Here is a 14,059-nt window from a genome sequence, read left to right as displayed (position 1 = left end):
AATTACACATTCTTAAGTTTCACTGAATTAAAATATGTTTCCTGAATTCATCAATAGATTAATAATGTATATAATTTTAACGGTCTACTCCCTTACTCATTGTTTTGGTCCCCCTCGTTTGAAGCCATTTTCTCCCTAACAACCTTTTAGAACCATTTTATCATCTTAAAAGCCTCTATGAGGTCACCCGCCGGCCTTGTCTTTTGTATAAAGAGGAGTCCAAATTGTTCAGTCTATCATATCTTCTTAGTGCTGGTATTATTCCTTTACACCTTTCCAAAGCCCTTCAACCTCCTGATTTTTGCTTTGATTTACTAAATAAAGATAGATACTGAAGGGCAGGCCACTTGGTGAGTTCCGAAGAGTGGGTAGGAAGAATGTAATTTGAGCACAGCTGTAGAACATGCACTCAGGTAGGACTCAGCCACTTTGGAGATTATCCACGAATCTCTTAAAGTTTTCAATAGAAATTCTGTATGAACTATTAAGCGTGCTTTGAGAACAGAAGTTTCTCAGTTCCTCTGTAATTTTTACATCTTCCTAATTTTGCAATGGTTAATTGAAGATGATTCCATTATTAAAGGAACTTTTATAACAATAGTGCTACAGAAATTCATATAATCACTTCCTAATCTCAAACAGAAGGACAGATGATTGAGCCCAATTCCCTAACATAATATTAAGAAGACTATAGTATGTAATATTATAAGTGCATACAGCAGACAGAGCTTAACTCTGGCTGTAACATGAGAAACTAACTTTTTTATTTAACTTTCCTGTTTTCTATTGAATATCACTTCTGATGAAATCACTCCATTACAAGTTGTCATCTCAGTTCTGTTTCAATTCTGCTACGATGTGCATTCTTCACTCAACTGGTTTGGTTATTTTTGGATTGTTAAACAGTTATGATTGCTAGCATGTTCTATTTTAAATTTAGAAAAGGAATTCATTATGTGTCTTGGCAGTGCGGTGAGATATAACAATGAGAATAGCTGAGGAATAAAGGTACTTGTTAATAGAATCCTTTGTCAAGTGAAATCATGCATAGGCCTCTGAAAATATATTCTGCTGACAGAGAAAAGATTAAGGCAATAATGGGAGGGGAGATTAACCATTGAATGTTTACTAACTACACTTGATAGGAACCAGCCAGCTCATTGTGTCATTATTTTATGGATTCCTTAGTTTAGCAAGAGAGGAAAGACAAGTACAGCCACAATCCAGCTGTTTTCATGAGCAGTTTGCAAGAGATGGAAAGTGACATTTGCAACATTAAGTTAGATTTCAAGTACTGGTGAAACCACCATTGTAATAATTGGCAGTACCTTGGCAACATTATGCTCAAAGCTTTTCATGTATGCACAAATTAGTATAGTTTTAAATGGTTTGGGAAAACTCAGCCCTTATTTGTAAAGATCGTTATTTTCTTAAAATAGTTTGATTAAAGGTGTAGGTTGACTTGGAGTTTAAAACATCTGGAAAATATTGCTTACACACAAAGAAAAGCAAGTGGACTACGTAGATTTATATAGAACACCTAAACACAGGTTATTTTCCCATATTGTATCTGAAATGCATATCAAATGTGCTTCATTGGATGGAAAGCTCTTTAAGTTGTGCTGAGCATATAAAAGTTGCTGTATAAAGTAGCTCTTTGTTTCTGAACTGGAGAGAGCATTTAAACCGTCCTTTGTCATTAAATATGAAGAAGATAAGTGTCTTCATACATGAAGACATTGATCTTGATGCTGGATACAGCTTCATTATGAAACAGTCAGATGAGAATACTGTATTTGTTACAACTAATTAGGTAGATAAATGAGGGGATAATCAATGATACCGTATCCTATTCAACCCATGCAATGAATCAGGTTCTTCAGTGCTTTCTGCCCAGGGTGTCTTGGAAGAATCCTAATACATTGCCGTGACAATGCAATGGTTTAAATTATGAGCAGAAATTTACTGTATTAATGTATTTTCCTTTATTCTTCCAGCTCAGAGATCAGCCCATGAGCTACCTATGGTGGAAAAACAGAGCACAGATAATTGTTTAGTCACAGGTGGCCAGCAAATGATCCTCAATGGTCAAAACTTTACGAATGAGTCAAAGGTGCTTTTCACAGAGAAGACTCCTGGTAAGTCATGTTGATCTTTCTTGAGTCTTGGTGAAAACAGAGTGAACTGTATTACTGATCAAATCTGAAAAGTAAAGTGCATTGCTCCATCTTTCTATGGTTTGTATTTTAAGGTCTTAAGAGAAAGATGGATTCTTATTATTGTATGTGTGACCTTGGTTTCATGACACAGCCCATAATAACACAAATACTCTGTCCAGGCGTAGTAAAAGTTGCAGGTGAAGTATAAATCTTCCCATACATTGACCTGTCTGTGCAACCTGGCCACTTATTCAAGAGCATGACGCACTGTGCTAATAATGTTGTATTAGATCAGTAAATCTTTTGTGTCAATACTGAAGGAACTCAACAGGTCAGGCCGCGTCTATGGTGGAAAATGAATAGTTGATGTTTCAGGTTGAGACTCTTCATCAAGACTGATGAATTGCCTCAGCCCAAAATGTTTTCTGTTCATTTTCCTCCATAGATGCTGTCTGACCTTCTGAGTTCTTCCAGCATTTTGTATATCTTTATCCAGATTCTCTGCAATAACACTTGCTCTTATCCGTCTCCCTCTCTATGTTTGTATTTCAAAGTAATTCTGTACTATGAACTTATATTTTGTTACAAAACAGTTTGTAATTGTTTAATTAAAAATAGTGCACCTGTTCATACCATTGAGCAAAGAATGGAAAATTTCCTATTTCAGGCATATAATGAGTAAAAATCACTCCCAGATTTGGAAATGTAGCAATGCTGGAAGCAAAGGAAAGTTGTCTTTATGCTGTCCTAACAACATGTTTCAGCTTCAAAATTGGAAGAGCATGTTCTATTAGTTGAGCATAAGCACAAGAGATTCTACAGATGCTGGAAATCCAGAATAATATGCACAAAGTGCTCGAGGAACTCAGCAGGTCTAGCACCATCTATAAAAATGAATGAGCAGCCATATTTTAGGCCAAGATCAAGTCCTGATGAAGGGTCTTGTCCTAAACCATTGACTCTTTAGTCCTTTCCATAGATGTTGCCTAATTTGCTGACTTTCTCCAGCATTTTTGTGTGTGTTACTCCTATTAGTCGACCATGTCTTCTTCCATTCTATCATCTTTGGATTCTAAGAATGTGATTATCAGTTGCACATAATTTAGTAGTACACAAAGAGCAGAAATAACATGTTGATACTAGAATCTGGGCTGTTATTGTTGATCCTACTTCAAGGAATAGAGAGAAGAGATTTAGTTACCAGCAATGTTCAATTTATTTGAACCCAGATCTTAAATGTCAACGATGAGTCCATTGCATCAGTATTGTTCTGGGCATCCTCACTTGAAAAGACATGATAAAGGGGCACAGTTTACTTTACAATGCACTAACTAACAAAACTGTAAAAGGGATTCCAATTTTTTTTTGCACAAATTGTGTTGATAAATTCTTGCACCATGGATGACATCGATAGACTAATTAATATTCCTGTGAGAAAACAAAGAAACTTTAGTTGAACCAGGGCTTTAGATATCTTATCAGGTAGTGATTGATACAGATTTATTGACAGAATAAGGATGAGTTCCAATCCACTGTTGTAGTATTGATGACTGTAAAAAATACATTATGTTATCTGTAAGATGTTGAATTGCGGAGTAGGTTTTAGAAGTGTGTGTTCCAGGTTTGAAACCTTTCCTGTTCACAACGTCCACTGCCTCAATACTACAATGTTACTCGTAATTATCAGTGGGAAAGCTATCGACCTCTCCCTCCAAATGTGCACATGATAGGTAACTTAGTATTCAGAGGGTAAAAAATGTTTTTTATGCATATCTGTTTGTTAATCACTTAAATATTGAGAACGTTTTTATTTATTAGCATAAAATTATTCCCCCTTCTCCAGCCCTTTATCTCTTTCACCATTCAACTTCTCAGCTCTACTTCACCCCTTCCCTACCCCCCACCCCGGTTTCACCCATCACCTGACGCCTTGTATTTTTTTCCTCTCCTCCCCCCACCTTTGACTCTGACTTCTTATCTTTTTACTCCAGTCCTGATGAAAAGTCTCAGCCTGAAACGTCGACTGTTTATGTTGTTCCACTGATGTTGCCTGGCCTGCTGAGTTCCTCTAGCATCTGCAGATTTTCTCTTGTTTTGGAAAAGATTTGAACTTAGAACTGAGAGGATTAGATAAAGTTTGGTTGAGCATAATAAATATAAATAGTTTGCTGTTAAGTTGTTCCTTCAACCTGAGTGTGGCCCTCTTTGCCAGAAAAAGCGGCATCTCCCAGTGGCCACCTATTTTAATTCCACTTCTCATTCCCATTCCGACATGTCAGTCCTTGGCCTTCTCTACTGCCACGAGGAAGGCACACTCAGGTTGGAAGAGCAACACCTTGTATTCTGTCTGGATAAACTCCAACCTGATGGGATGAACATCGATTCCTCCAAACATCTGGTAGTGCACCCCCCTTTCTATTCCCTATTCCCTTTTCCCTCCCTCACCTTATCTCTTTACCTGTCCATTACCTCTCTCTGGTGCTCTCCCTCTTCCCTTTCTTCCATGGCCTTCTATCCTCCCCTATTAGATTCCCCTTTCTCAAAGATTTCAAAGGTACACTTAATGTTAAAGAAATGGATACAATATACATCCTGAAAAGCTTTTTCTTCACAACCATCCACGAAAACAGAGGAGTGCCCCGAAAGAATGAATGACAGTTAAATGTTAGAACCCCAAAGTGCCCCCCAAGTTCCCCTCCCTCCCATGCGTAAGTGGCAGCAATCAACGATCCCCCTCCCCCCACAAGCAAATAAAGCATCGGCATCCACCACCGAGAACTTAAGCATGCAGAAAAGCAACAGCGAAGACACAGACTTGCAGTACCCCAAAGACTACTTGTTCACCTCTCTCTCTCTCTCTCTCCCTCCCTCCCCCTAATAAGGGAGAAAGGGATGTCTCCATTTCACAGTGAGAGGGAAGGCATAACAAACAACTCACTGATTTATGATATTAAAAGTCCGTTGCGTCGGTTTTTCCAAGCCCTGTGCCCAAAGAGCTCAGGTCTCTGGGCACACAGCCATAGATCTTCTGACTCCCATGACACACCGACCTGCCCGTCTCCCGAGCCACGAGATCTCGGCCCTCTGAAGGCGAACTGAGCTCTTAGGTCGCACGCTTGGCATGATGAATAATGGCCAGTTGTGAAACCCTGAGAGTGGGTCCCATTCCCACAAAGAACTGAAGTCAGCATGTAACTTCAGGTCAGGGTCTTCAAAAGAACCCTGAAAGGGAGAAACAGAGATATTAAAGATGGAGATAGAGCTGTACCTGAAGATGCAAGCAAAGGAATCACCGTTAGGCGCCATTGTCTCCTCCTAAGCTCCAGCCCTTTATCTCCTTCACCAATTGACTTCCCAGTTCTTTACTTCATCCCTCCCCCTCCCAGTTTCACCTATCACCTACCACCTTATATTCTTCCTCCCTTCCTTCCGCAACTTCTTGCTCTGACTTCTCGTCTTTTTTTTGATGAAGGGTCTCAGACTGAAACCTCGAGTGTTTACTCTTTTCCATAGGTGCTGCCGGGCTTCTGCAATTCCCTTCCATATTGAAAATTATATTGCATTCTTTATATTGCAAATGAATTATTATAACATTGAAATTAGAAATAATACCCAATTTTAAAAATAATCTCATTGAAAATTATCCCCTCACACTCTTTCTATAACTATTATATGACACAACAGCATGGTGCTGGAGCAGGTTAAAATCACTGTTGAACAGTTGAATTTTTCGATACTGCTTTGCTTATACAGGGTACTAGTAGTTCACTTATAGCTTGATCATTGGTCTTTCATCATCAACATATGTGCTATTTCGAATGTTGGAGTTGTGCAATATTTGATGTTCTTCACAGTTTAATTTAGATTAGATTATGAGGACACGCAGTGCTCTTTTATTGTCATTTAGTAATGCATGCATTAAGAAACGATACAATATTCCTCCGGTGTGATATCACAGAAACACAGGACAGACCAAGACTGAAAAACTAACAAAAGCCACATAATTATAACATATAGATACAACAGTGCAAGCAATACCGTGACTTGATGAAGAGGCCGTGAGTACGATAAAAAAGTTCAAAGTCTCTCGGAAGTCCCACATCTCACGCAGACGGGAGAAGGAAGAAAACTCTTCCTGCCATACCCGACCACAGTCCGACCCTGAGTCATCTGAAAACTTTGAGCTCCGACCAGCCCTCCGACACCAAGCACCGAGCACCATCTCTGCAGAATGCTTCGACCCCAGCCCCAGTCGCCAGCAGCAGTCAAAGCTGAGGATTTTGGGACCTTCCCTCTGGAGATTCTGGATCGCACAGTAGCAGCGGCAGCAAACCAGGCATTTCAGAAGTTACTCCAGATGTTCCTCCGTACTCTCACGGCTGTCTCCATCAAATCAGAATTGTGCATGGCCCCTATTTAACAGATACGATATCATTTCATTGGAGAGGCTATGTGCGCTGCGTCGCGTCGCCATCTTCTCCATCTTCTCCATCTTCTCCATAATTTACTGTTTATTTCAAACCTAAGAATATTACAGATGATATAGATAAGACAGCACGCAGAGAATTCTGTACATTTTTGGATCTCTCATCTAAAAAATGATAAACTTGCCATGAAAGGAGTGCAGCAAAGATTGGTTCCAGGAATGGCGGGCTTGCTGCATGGAGAGAGTTGATTAGATGAAGCCTGTGTTAAAGAAAAATATGTGAAAGTGAAATATCCTCATGGAAAATCACAAACTTCTTAGCAAGTCTCAACAAGATGGACATTAGCTAAGGAGTGTAGAACTAAGAGTCACAGTCTGAAATAAAGGAGTAGGCCATTTAGCAAAGAGATGAGGGCAAGCTTCTTTACACAGTGCCTGATGAATCTTTGGAATTCTCGGCACTGGATGGTCATGAATGTTCAGTCACTGAATTCATTCAAAACAGAAATCAGAGGATTTCAGTTTATTAAGGGAATCAAGGGAAATGGATATAGTAGGGAAAGAGATGTTGAGATAGAAGATCTGCCATGATGCTGAAGAATTTTGAAGCAAGATCAGTAGGCCAAACAGGCCACATCTGCTCTTGTATGCTTTAATTAAATTATTTGTGTTCTTAGACTAGATAATGTAGTTTGCACAAACAATGCCTAGGTTCTCAAGTTTGCTGCTTTTGATGTGGTAAGATTAGACTGGCAGGAAACCAAAAAATAAGTATTGTTAAATGCAATGTGTGTTTCAAAATTGCTGCTGAATTTGTGCACTATGCCAATTGGTGCTTAAAGTTGAGAGCATTGAAACCAAGAACAGGACCTGAAACAAATGCATACCAATGAAATGTAAAAAGGCAGGCAGTTCCTGCAGGTAAGTTCCACTTACCAGTTGTCACTCTCTTAATGGAAGCAGTTATATTAAGATATAAAATATCACAGGACACTACCACTTATGTTTTATATGGCAATATTACTTATTGATTGCCAGTGAAAATCTAAAGCCATTTGTTTGTCTAATCTGGCTTTGTTTGAGGGAATTTAATTGCTCTAGAGGGGACTATCAATATATTTGTTCCATTGAGATTCGTCCCTATGCATCAGTGAGAAATCACATGCACATAAGATTACTTACACCAGCCCGCCACCTCCCCTAACCTCACTCTGCTGTTTGCTGAGAGCCAAATCAGAGACATTCAGTTCTGGCAACCAAGTAAGATACAAGAGGCCCAGGTATGATCTCTGGAAAGCCAGTTCATGGGTGAAGTGACAAATCCGGACTAAACTTGAATAAATGAAGGATACTTGGCAGCGGTGGCAGGGCTTTGATGCTATTATGTCTTACAAAATGAAATCATGCAACATACATGACAGCAGGGCTTTGCTTCCGGATGAGCTCAATGTCTTCTATGCTCACTTTGACTGTCAAAACCTAGAGGAACCTTCACAAACTCCACAGCCATGGATATGAGAGCATCCTTCAGAAGGGTAAATCCACAGAAAGCATCCAGCACAGATGGGGTACCGGGCTGAGTACTAAAGACCTGTGCTGATCAACTGGCTGGAATGTTCACTGATATCTTTAACCCCTCACTTCAACAGTCTGAGGTAATCACCTACTTCAAGCAAGCTTCAGTTATACCGGTGCCTAATAAGAATGTGGTAACTTTCACCCAGTAGCACTTACAACCACTGTGATGAATTGTTTTAAGAGGTTGGTGATGAATCACATCAACTCCTGCCAGAGAAGTGACTTGAATCCACTCCAATTTGCCTACCTGCATGTCAAGTCCACAGCAGATGGCATTTCATTGGTTCTTCACTCAAGTCTGGAACTTCTGAACAGCAAAGATGCATACATCAAGATGCTCTTTATTGACAACAGCTTGGCATTCAATACTATCAACCCCACACAACAAATCAATAAGCTTCAAGACCTTAGTCTCAATACCTCCTTGATTTCCTTACTTGCAGACCCCAGTCAGTTCAGTTTGGTAACAACGTCTCCTTCACAGTCTCCATCAGCACAGGTGCACCACAAGGCTGTGTTCTTATTCTCCAGCTCGACTTGTTTTACACTTATGACTGTGTGGCTAAGCATAGCTCCAATCACTTATTCAAGTTTGCTGATAACACCACCGTCATTGGCCAAATCAAAGGTGATGATGAATCAACATAGAGGAGGGAGACTGAAAATCTGACTGAGTGGTGCCACAACAACAACTTCTCACTCAGTGTCAGCAAGATCAAGAAGCTGATTATTGACTTCAGGAGGTCCATGAGCCAGTTCTCTTTGGGAATCAGAGGTTGAGAGGATCAGAAACTTTAAAATCCTCATTTTTATCATTTCAGAGCACCTGTCCTGGGCCTGGCACATAAGAGCAATTATGAAGAAATCATGGAAGCCTGTGCTTCCTCAGAAATTTTTCAAAAATAGGCATGTTATCTAAAAGTTTGACAAACTTCTATAGATGTGTGGTGGGGAATATATTGATTGGTTGTGTCACAGCCTGGCATGTAAATACGAACACCTTGAATGGAAAATTCTACATAAATTAGCAAATTTCACCCAGTCCATCATGATTGAAGACCTCCCCACCATTGAGCACAGCTACATGAAACACTGTCACAGGAAAGCAGCATCCATCATCAGGGACCTCCACCACCCAGTTCATGTTCTCTTCTCGCTGCAGCCATCAGGATGAAGGTACAGGAGCCTCAGCACTCACACTGCCTGGTTCAGGAACAGTTATTACTCCTCAAACATCAAGCTCTTGAACCAGTGGGGATAACTTCATTCAACTTCTTTTGCCAGTCACTGAACTGTTCCCACAACCTATGGATTCACTTTCAAGGACTTTTCATCTCACGTTCTCAACATTTATTGCTTATTTTATTATTATTATTTCTTTTTTCTTTTGTATTTGTACAGTTTGTTGTTTTTTTGCACTTTGGTTGTTTGCCTGTCCTGTTGAGTGTGGTCTTTCATTGGTTCTATTATGGTTCTTGAATTTACTGATTATGCCTGCAAAAAAAAAATCTCAGAGTTTATATGGTGACATATAGTGTATGCACTTTGATAATAAATTTACTTTGAACTTTTGAACTTTACTCAGACACAGTGTCAAATGATAACAACCTGACACCACACCAGGCCGTTTCCTATAAATGTTTGCCCGCATAGTTCACACGTACAGGATCAATAAAGTCAGCATGTGTGGACATTGAGAAGTTAAACAGAGAGAGAGAAAGACTTTCACAATTTCAGAATGTGCCAATGTATTTTAAAACCAAAAATATGTAACTAAAATGCACTGGACTTTTTTTTAAATAATCTGTTACTAACGGAAGAGGGTGCGGCCATTATCAAATTGTTGGTTGAGCATTTGATTCTCTGTTTGTCCTGAGTGTACAGGGTCAAAATGTGGTCTTGTTCCAGTGCACGAAACATCCCAATAACTTACTGATTGAAACACCTTAAAGTACAGTACATCACTGAAACTGGGCAATGGTGCAATAAATTTGCCTTCTCAAAGTTCTGATGAATATGCACACAATAATTAGTCTGAATCTGAACTGGTTGAAGGTCATTTATTGTTCCTTCCTCTGTCTTTATCTCTAAAACACCTGTCCCAATTAAATCTGCTCTCAAGTGTTAATGAATAATTGAAATTAGGGAGCTTTAGGTCAGTATTCTGCTGTTGTAGATTCCATATTTTTCCACAGATTTTACTGGATTGTAATACAGTCTGTTGGCTACTCTGAAGTTTCATCTTGAATAGTTCATTTATAGTTATTCAATTTAAAATCTATTCTTGGAGAGAGCTGATGGAAATTAATTCATGTCAGATTCTTCTTAAAACAAATCTCATTTTCAATACACTTTGCAGTTCTATCTAAAGAAAAATACAATTCAGCACATGATTGATAGAATGAAAGTAATTTGACTCAAGTTGAACCAGATAAAACAACATAGAACGAGGTTTGGTTTAGGTATTTTTCCTTCATGTAGCTTTCAACAATTGAAAATGTAACTAACACATGGAAGAAAGTATGAGGGAAGCGTGCATGTCCAAGATATCATGACTGATTTAACAAAAATGACAGTTGATTTGATTATTAGATAGTTAGGCAATAAAATGAAGTTTGAATTACTAAAATATGGTTGAGTTAAAAAGGAATCTAGTGTCACCAGACTGAAAAATAATAAAACTGATTGACCATCAGGCATTGGCTAAATATGAAAATAGAAAGTAGATGTCTGCCTAGTCAACTTACAGACTTGCCCTAGTCATAATCAGCTGCAGTCTGGTGTCAAAGGTAGGAGAGCTGTCCCACAGAATATTCAGTCAGCAGCCTGAAAAATCATATTCAAACACTGATACCTTACCAGCAACGTGCCAGGCTCAGTTAGAACAATTCTGATTTATATCCTGTCCCACTCGCAGGACAGACCCACTGAAATGGGAAGACAGCAGTGTACAGACATGAGGGAGCAGCCTAAGGAGTCCTCAACAAAGACTCATAGCACCAGGTCAAGCACTGCCCCCCACCCTCCTTTGCAGTAGAAAATAGTGCTCCTCCACTTTGAACAATACTCAGAACACCACTGAAGGTAGCAAGAGTACAATAGGGACTAGTTTGTTAGGACCAGCACGAATTGAGCTGGCTGCGTCATGAAGGACTGTGCCTGTGGTGTGTCGTGAATGAAGCAACAAAAGGGATAAACCTCAACAATCTGTCTGTGGAGATAGAAATGTCTATGAAGGCAATGGTGAAAGTTCACTGCCCCAATGGAGACCAAGTCCTTTTTCCACACTAACAATGCCCATCATTCTATTGTATGGTGCTAGAATCATGCTAAATGGAATAAACATACATCAGATATGGGCAGCTCTAAACTGGTCACCCCTGAGGTAATGTGGACCATCAGCAACGGCAGCAGCAGTTAGGTACACTGGCAAACTTGTAACTTTACAGTCTGACATAACCCTTACTCTAGTATAATTTTCAAGCTAGGGAAATCAATCAAGGTTAAATGAGGAGTGCAGGTGGGCATATCAGGAGCTGCATTGGACATATCAGGTGCCATCCTGGTGAAAATGCAAAACAAGACTCTATGAAAGCAAAATAGTGAAAACAAAAGGCATTAGACAGAACCAACCAACTTCATAATCAACAGATCAAATTGAAGTCCTGCCATGTCAACTCATGAGTGGTGGTTGGCTTAGTGGTTATTCCACTATTATAAGTGGAGGAAGCTCCAATTATTCTGTCTTCAATGTGGTGGGCCCAGCCTGTATGTATTAAACACAAAGCTGAACCATTTATAAGGATTTGCAGAGTGGTTGATCCATCTTGTCTTCCTTCAGAAATCCCCACCATTAGTGAAACCAGTTTTCAATCCAATCAATTTACTCTAAAAAATATGAAGAAATGGCTAAGGAGATTGGAAATAGCAAGGATTATGAGACCAGAAACATCCCAACTGTAGTGCTCCAGTCTGCATGCCAATGATTACAGTTATGCCTCACATAAAGAAAGTTGGGTTTGACTGTTATGTCAATCATCCCAGTTGTATGACATTTCTGAAAGAGTTTCTGAATGCAGTAGCCTAAGCTGAACAATCTTTGAGTACTTTATCAAAAATTTCCTGCCATCATAAGGTCATAAGTTTTTCCAATCATTGCACATAGTCCTTTCACATCTTCTCACCAAATGAAGCAGCCCATTCCAGCAATCAAGCATGTAGTGAAAAGTGACTAACAGCATTTATACCACAAAATGGCAAGCAGTACCAGTCCCAACAAGAAAGTGTGTAGCATTGGTGTTCAGTGGCATTGCTTCTGATGAGTTCCTGATCATAAACATCCTGTGGATCACCATTGACTGGAAGCACAAAAAAAAACTGACTAGAGGCAAGGGCAGGTGAAAAGCTAGGTTATTCTGATAGCTCAAAGCATTGTCCCTTCCTTTGAGCTTCAAGGCAATTTAATTTCTCCTGTTAATGATTTAATCCTGTCCTCTCCCCACCCTCCCCCCACCACCACTTTTGACTTTTTTATGATCTTGCTATCTTTCTGCCATGAGTTGGATTTAATCCTGTTAATTCTAAAAGGGCATATATTATAAATCAACCCCAAGGTTTCCTGATATTTTAACCTCAAATTAAATTTCACTCTTCCTTTTTTAAATCTTTATTTCAGAAAGAAAATAAAGACTTGCACATTCTATGTTATGATAATACAATGAATTATCAGTAAGCAGTTCTTATTTTAATGCTCAGAATTATATTTTGATATTAGTGAGACTTTCTGGAATATTCTGAAACCTCAAAATCTTTTAATTGAGGTAGTTATTGAAATGCTGGGACTGACTGCACTAGAATGCTAAACATTGCTGCAGGATCAAGCAGATGTCAACCCATGACTAGAGTGAGTACATCACAAAACAGAAAAACATTGTTTCTGCTGCTTAATAAATCTTCAATTCTGAACTGTATTTCACGCTATTTGAATCCCTAAACTTGCTGTGTAGAATTTTGACAATCTTGAAATTTGTAGGCTGTAGGTCATCCAGATGAAGCATGCAGTAGGGGCTGATATTGCCTTAAATTATTTTGGAGGAGATTTCACGTGAAATCATTGCTGTTGAGGCAAATTATGTCTGTTCAGCAGATATACCAACATATAATGGCACATTCTTGATTTAATGAATGCTTTCACACTTCTATACTGGTGTAATTCCTGAGTAATTACTCTCATGTTGACTAGATTCCTAGCACAAATAAATGAACAAAATATATTTTCATAATCGTTGTAACAATTTTATATATACACACAAAATGCTGGAGGAACTCAGCGGGTCAGGCAACATCTATGGAAAGGAGTGAAGAGTCAATGATTTGAGCCGAGACACTTGATCATGAAGGGTTTCAGACTGAAACACAGACTCTTTATTCTTTTCTATCAATGCTGCCTGGCTTGCTGAGTTCCTCCAAAATTTCCTGTGTGTCACTCTGAATTTGCAGCATCTGCAGAATCTCTTGTGTTTATAATTTTATACGATATAACCCTCATCAACCAAACAGTTAAGTCGGTAAATGCTCATAGTTATGTGAAAGGAATTCTGGATGATTTCCATACTAAGAGGAACAATCTGGAATTTTATAGCCTTTAAACTCTTTGATTAATAAAGGAAACCATTTCCATCATGTTTTCACTGGCTGCTGTCTTTGTATGGTGCTGTGATTGCAGTGGGTTTATAGTTTATGTCTGAAGAATGCTCTGACTTCTGGCACTTTCATGATGTTTTTTAAAAATGAATGTAAGAAGTGATGTTGACACCTGTGGCATCCCTACATGTTAGACAGTAATGAAATCTAGTTGTAATTTATTTGAAAAAGCATGGATTCTAACTGACAATTA

The 14,059-nt window shown here is 39.0% G+C and overlaps 1 protein-coding gene across 3 annotated transcripts in view; it reads left to right on the top strand.

The window, feature by feature from the left end:
• nfatc2a (nuclear factor of activated T cells 2a) overlaps positions 1-14,059 on the top strand; it is a 167,405-nt gene that overhangs the window by 66,415 nt on the left and 86,931 nt on the right. For all 3 annotated transcript variants that reach the window (XM_063041478.1, XM_063041477.1, XM_063041476.1), the window contains exon 6: positions 1,998-2,138. In XM_063041478.1, coding sequence (XP_062897548.1) covers positions 1,998-2,138 — 141 coding nt within the window. The remainder of the gene's footprint in view (positions 1-1,997; positions 2,139-14,059) is intronic.

This window comes from Mobula hypostoma, chromosome 2 (genome assembly GCF_963921235.1).
Source record: "Mobula hypostoma chromosome 2, sMobHyp1.1, whole genome shotgun sequence".
Taxonomy (NCBI): Eukaryota; Metazoa; Chordata; class Chondrichthyes; order Myliobatiformes; family Myliobatidae; genus Mobula; species Mobula hypostoma.
The sequence above is the reverse complement of the archived record's forward strand: the minus strand, read 5'-3'. Positions and strand labels throughout refer to the sequence as shown.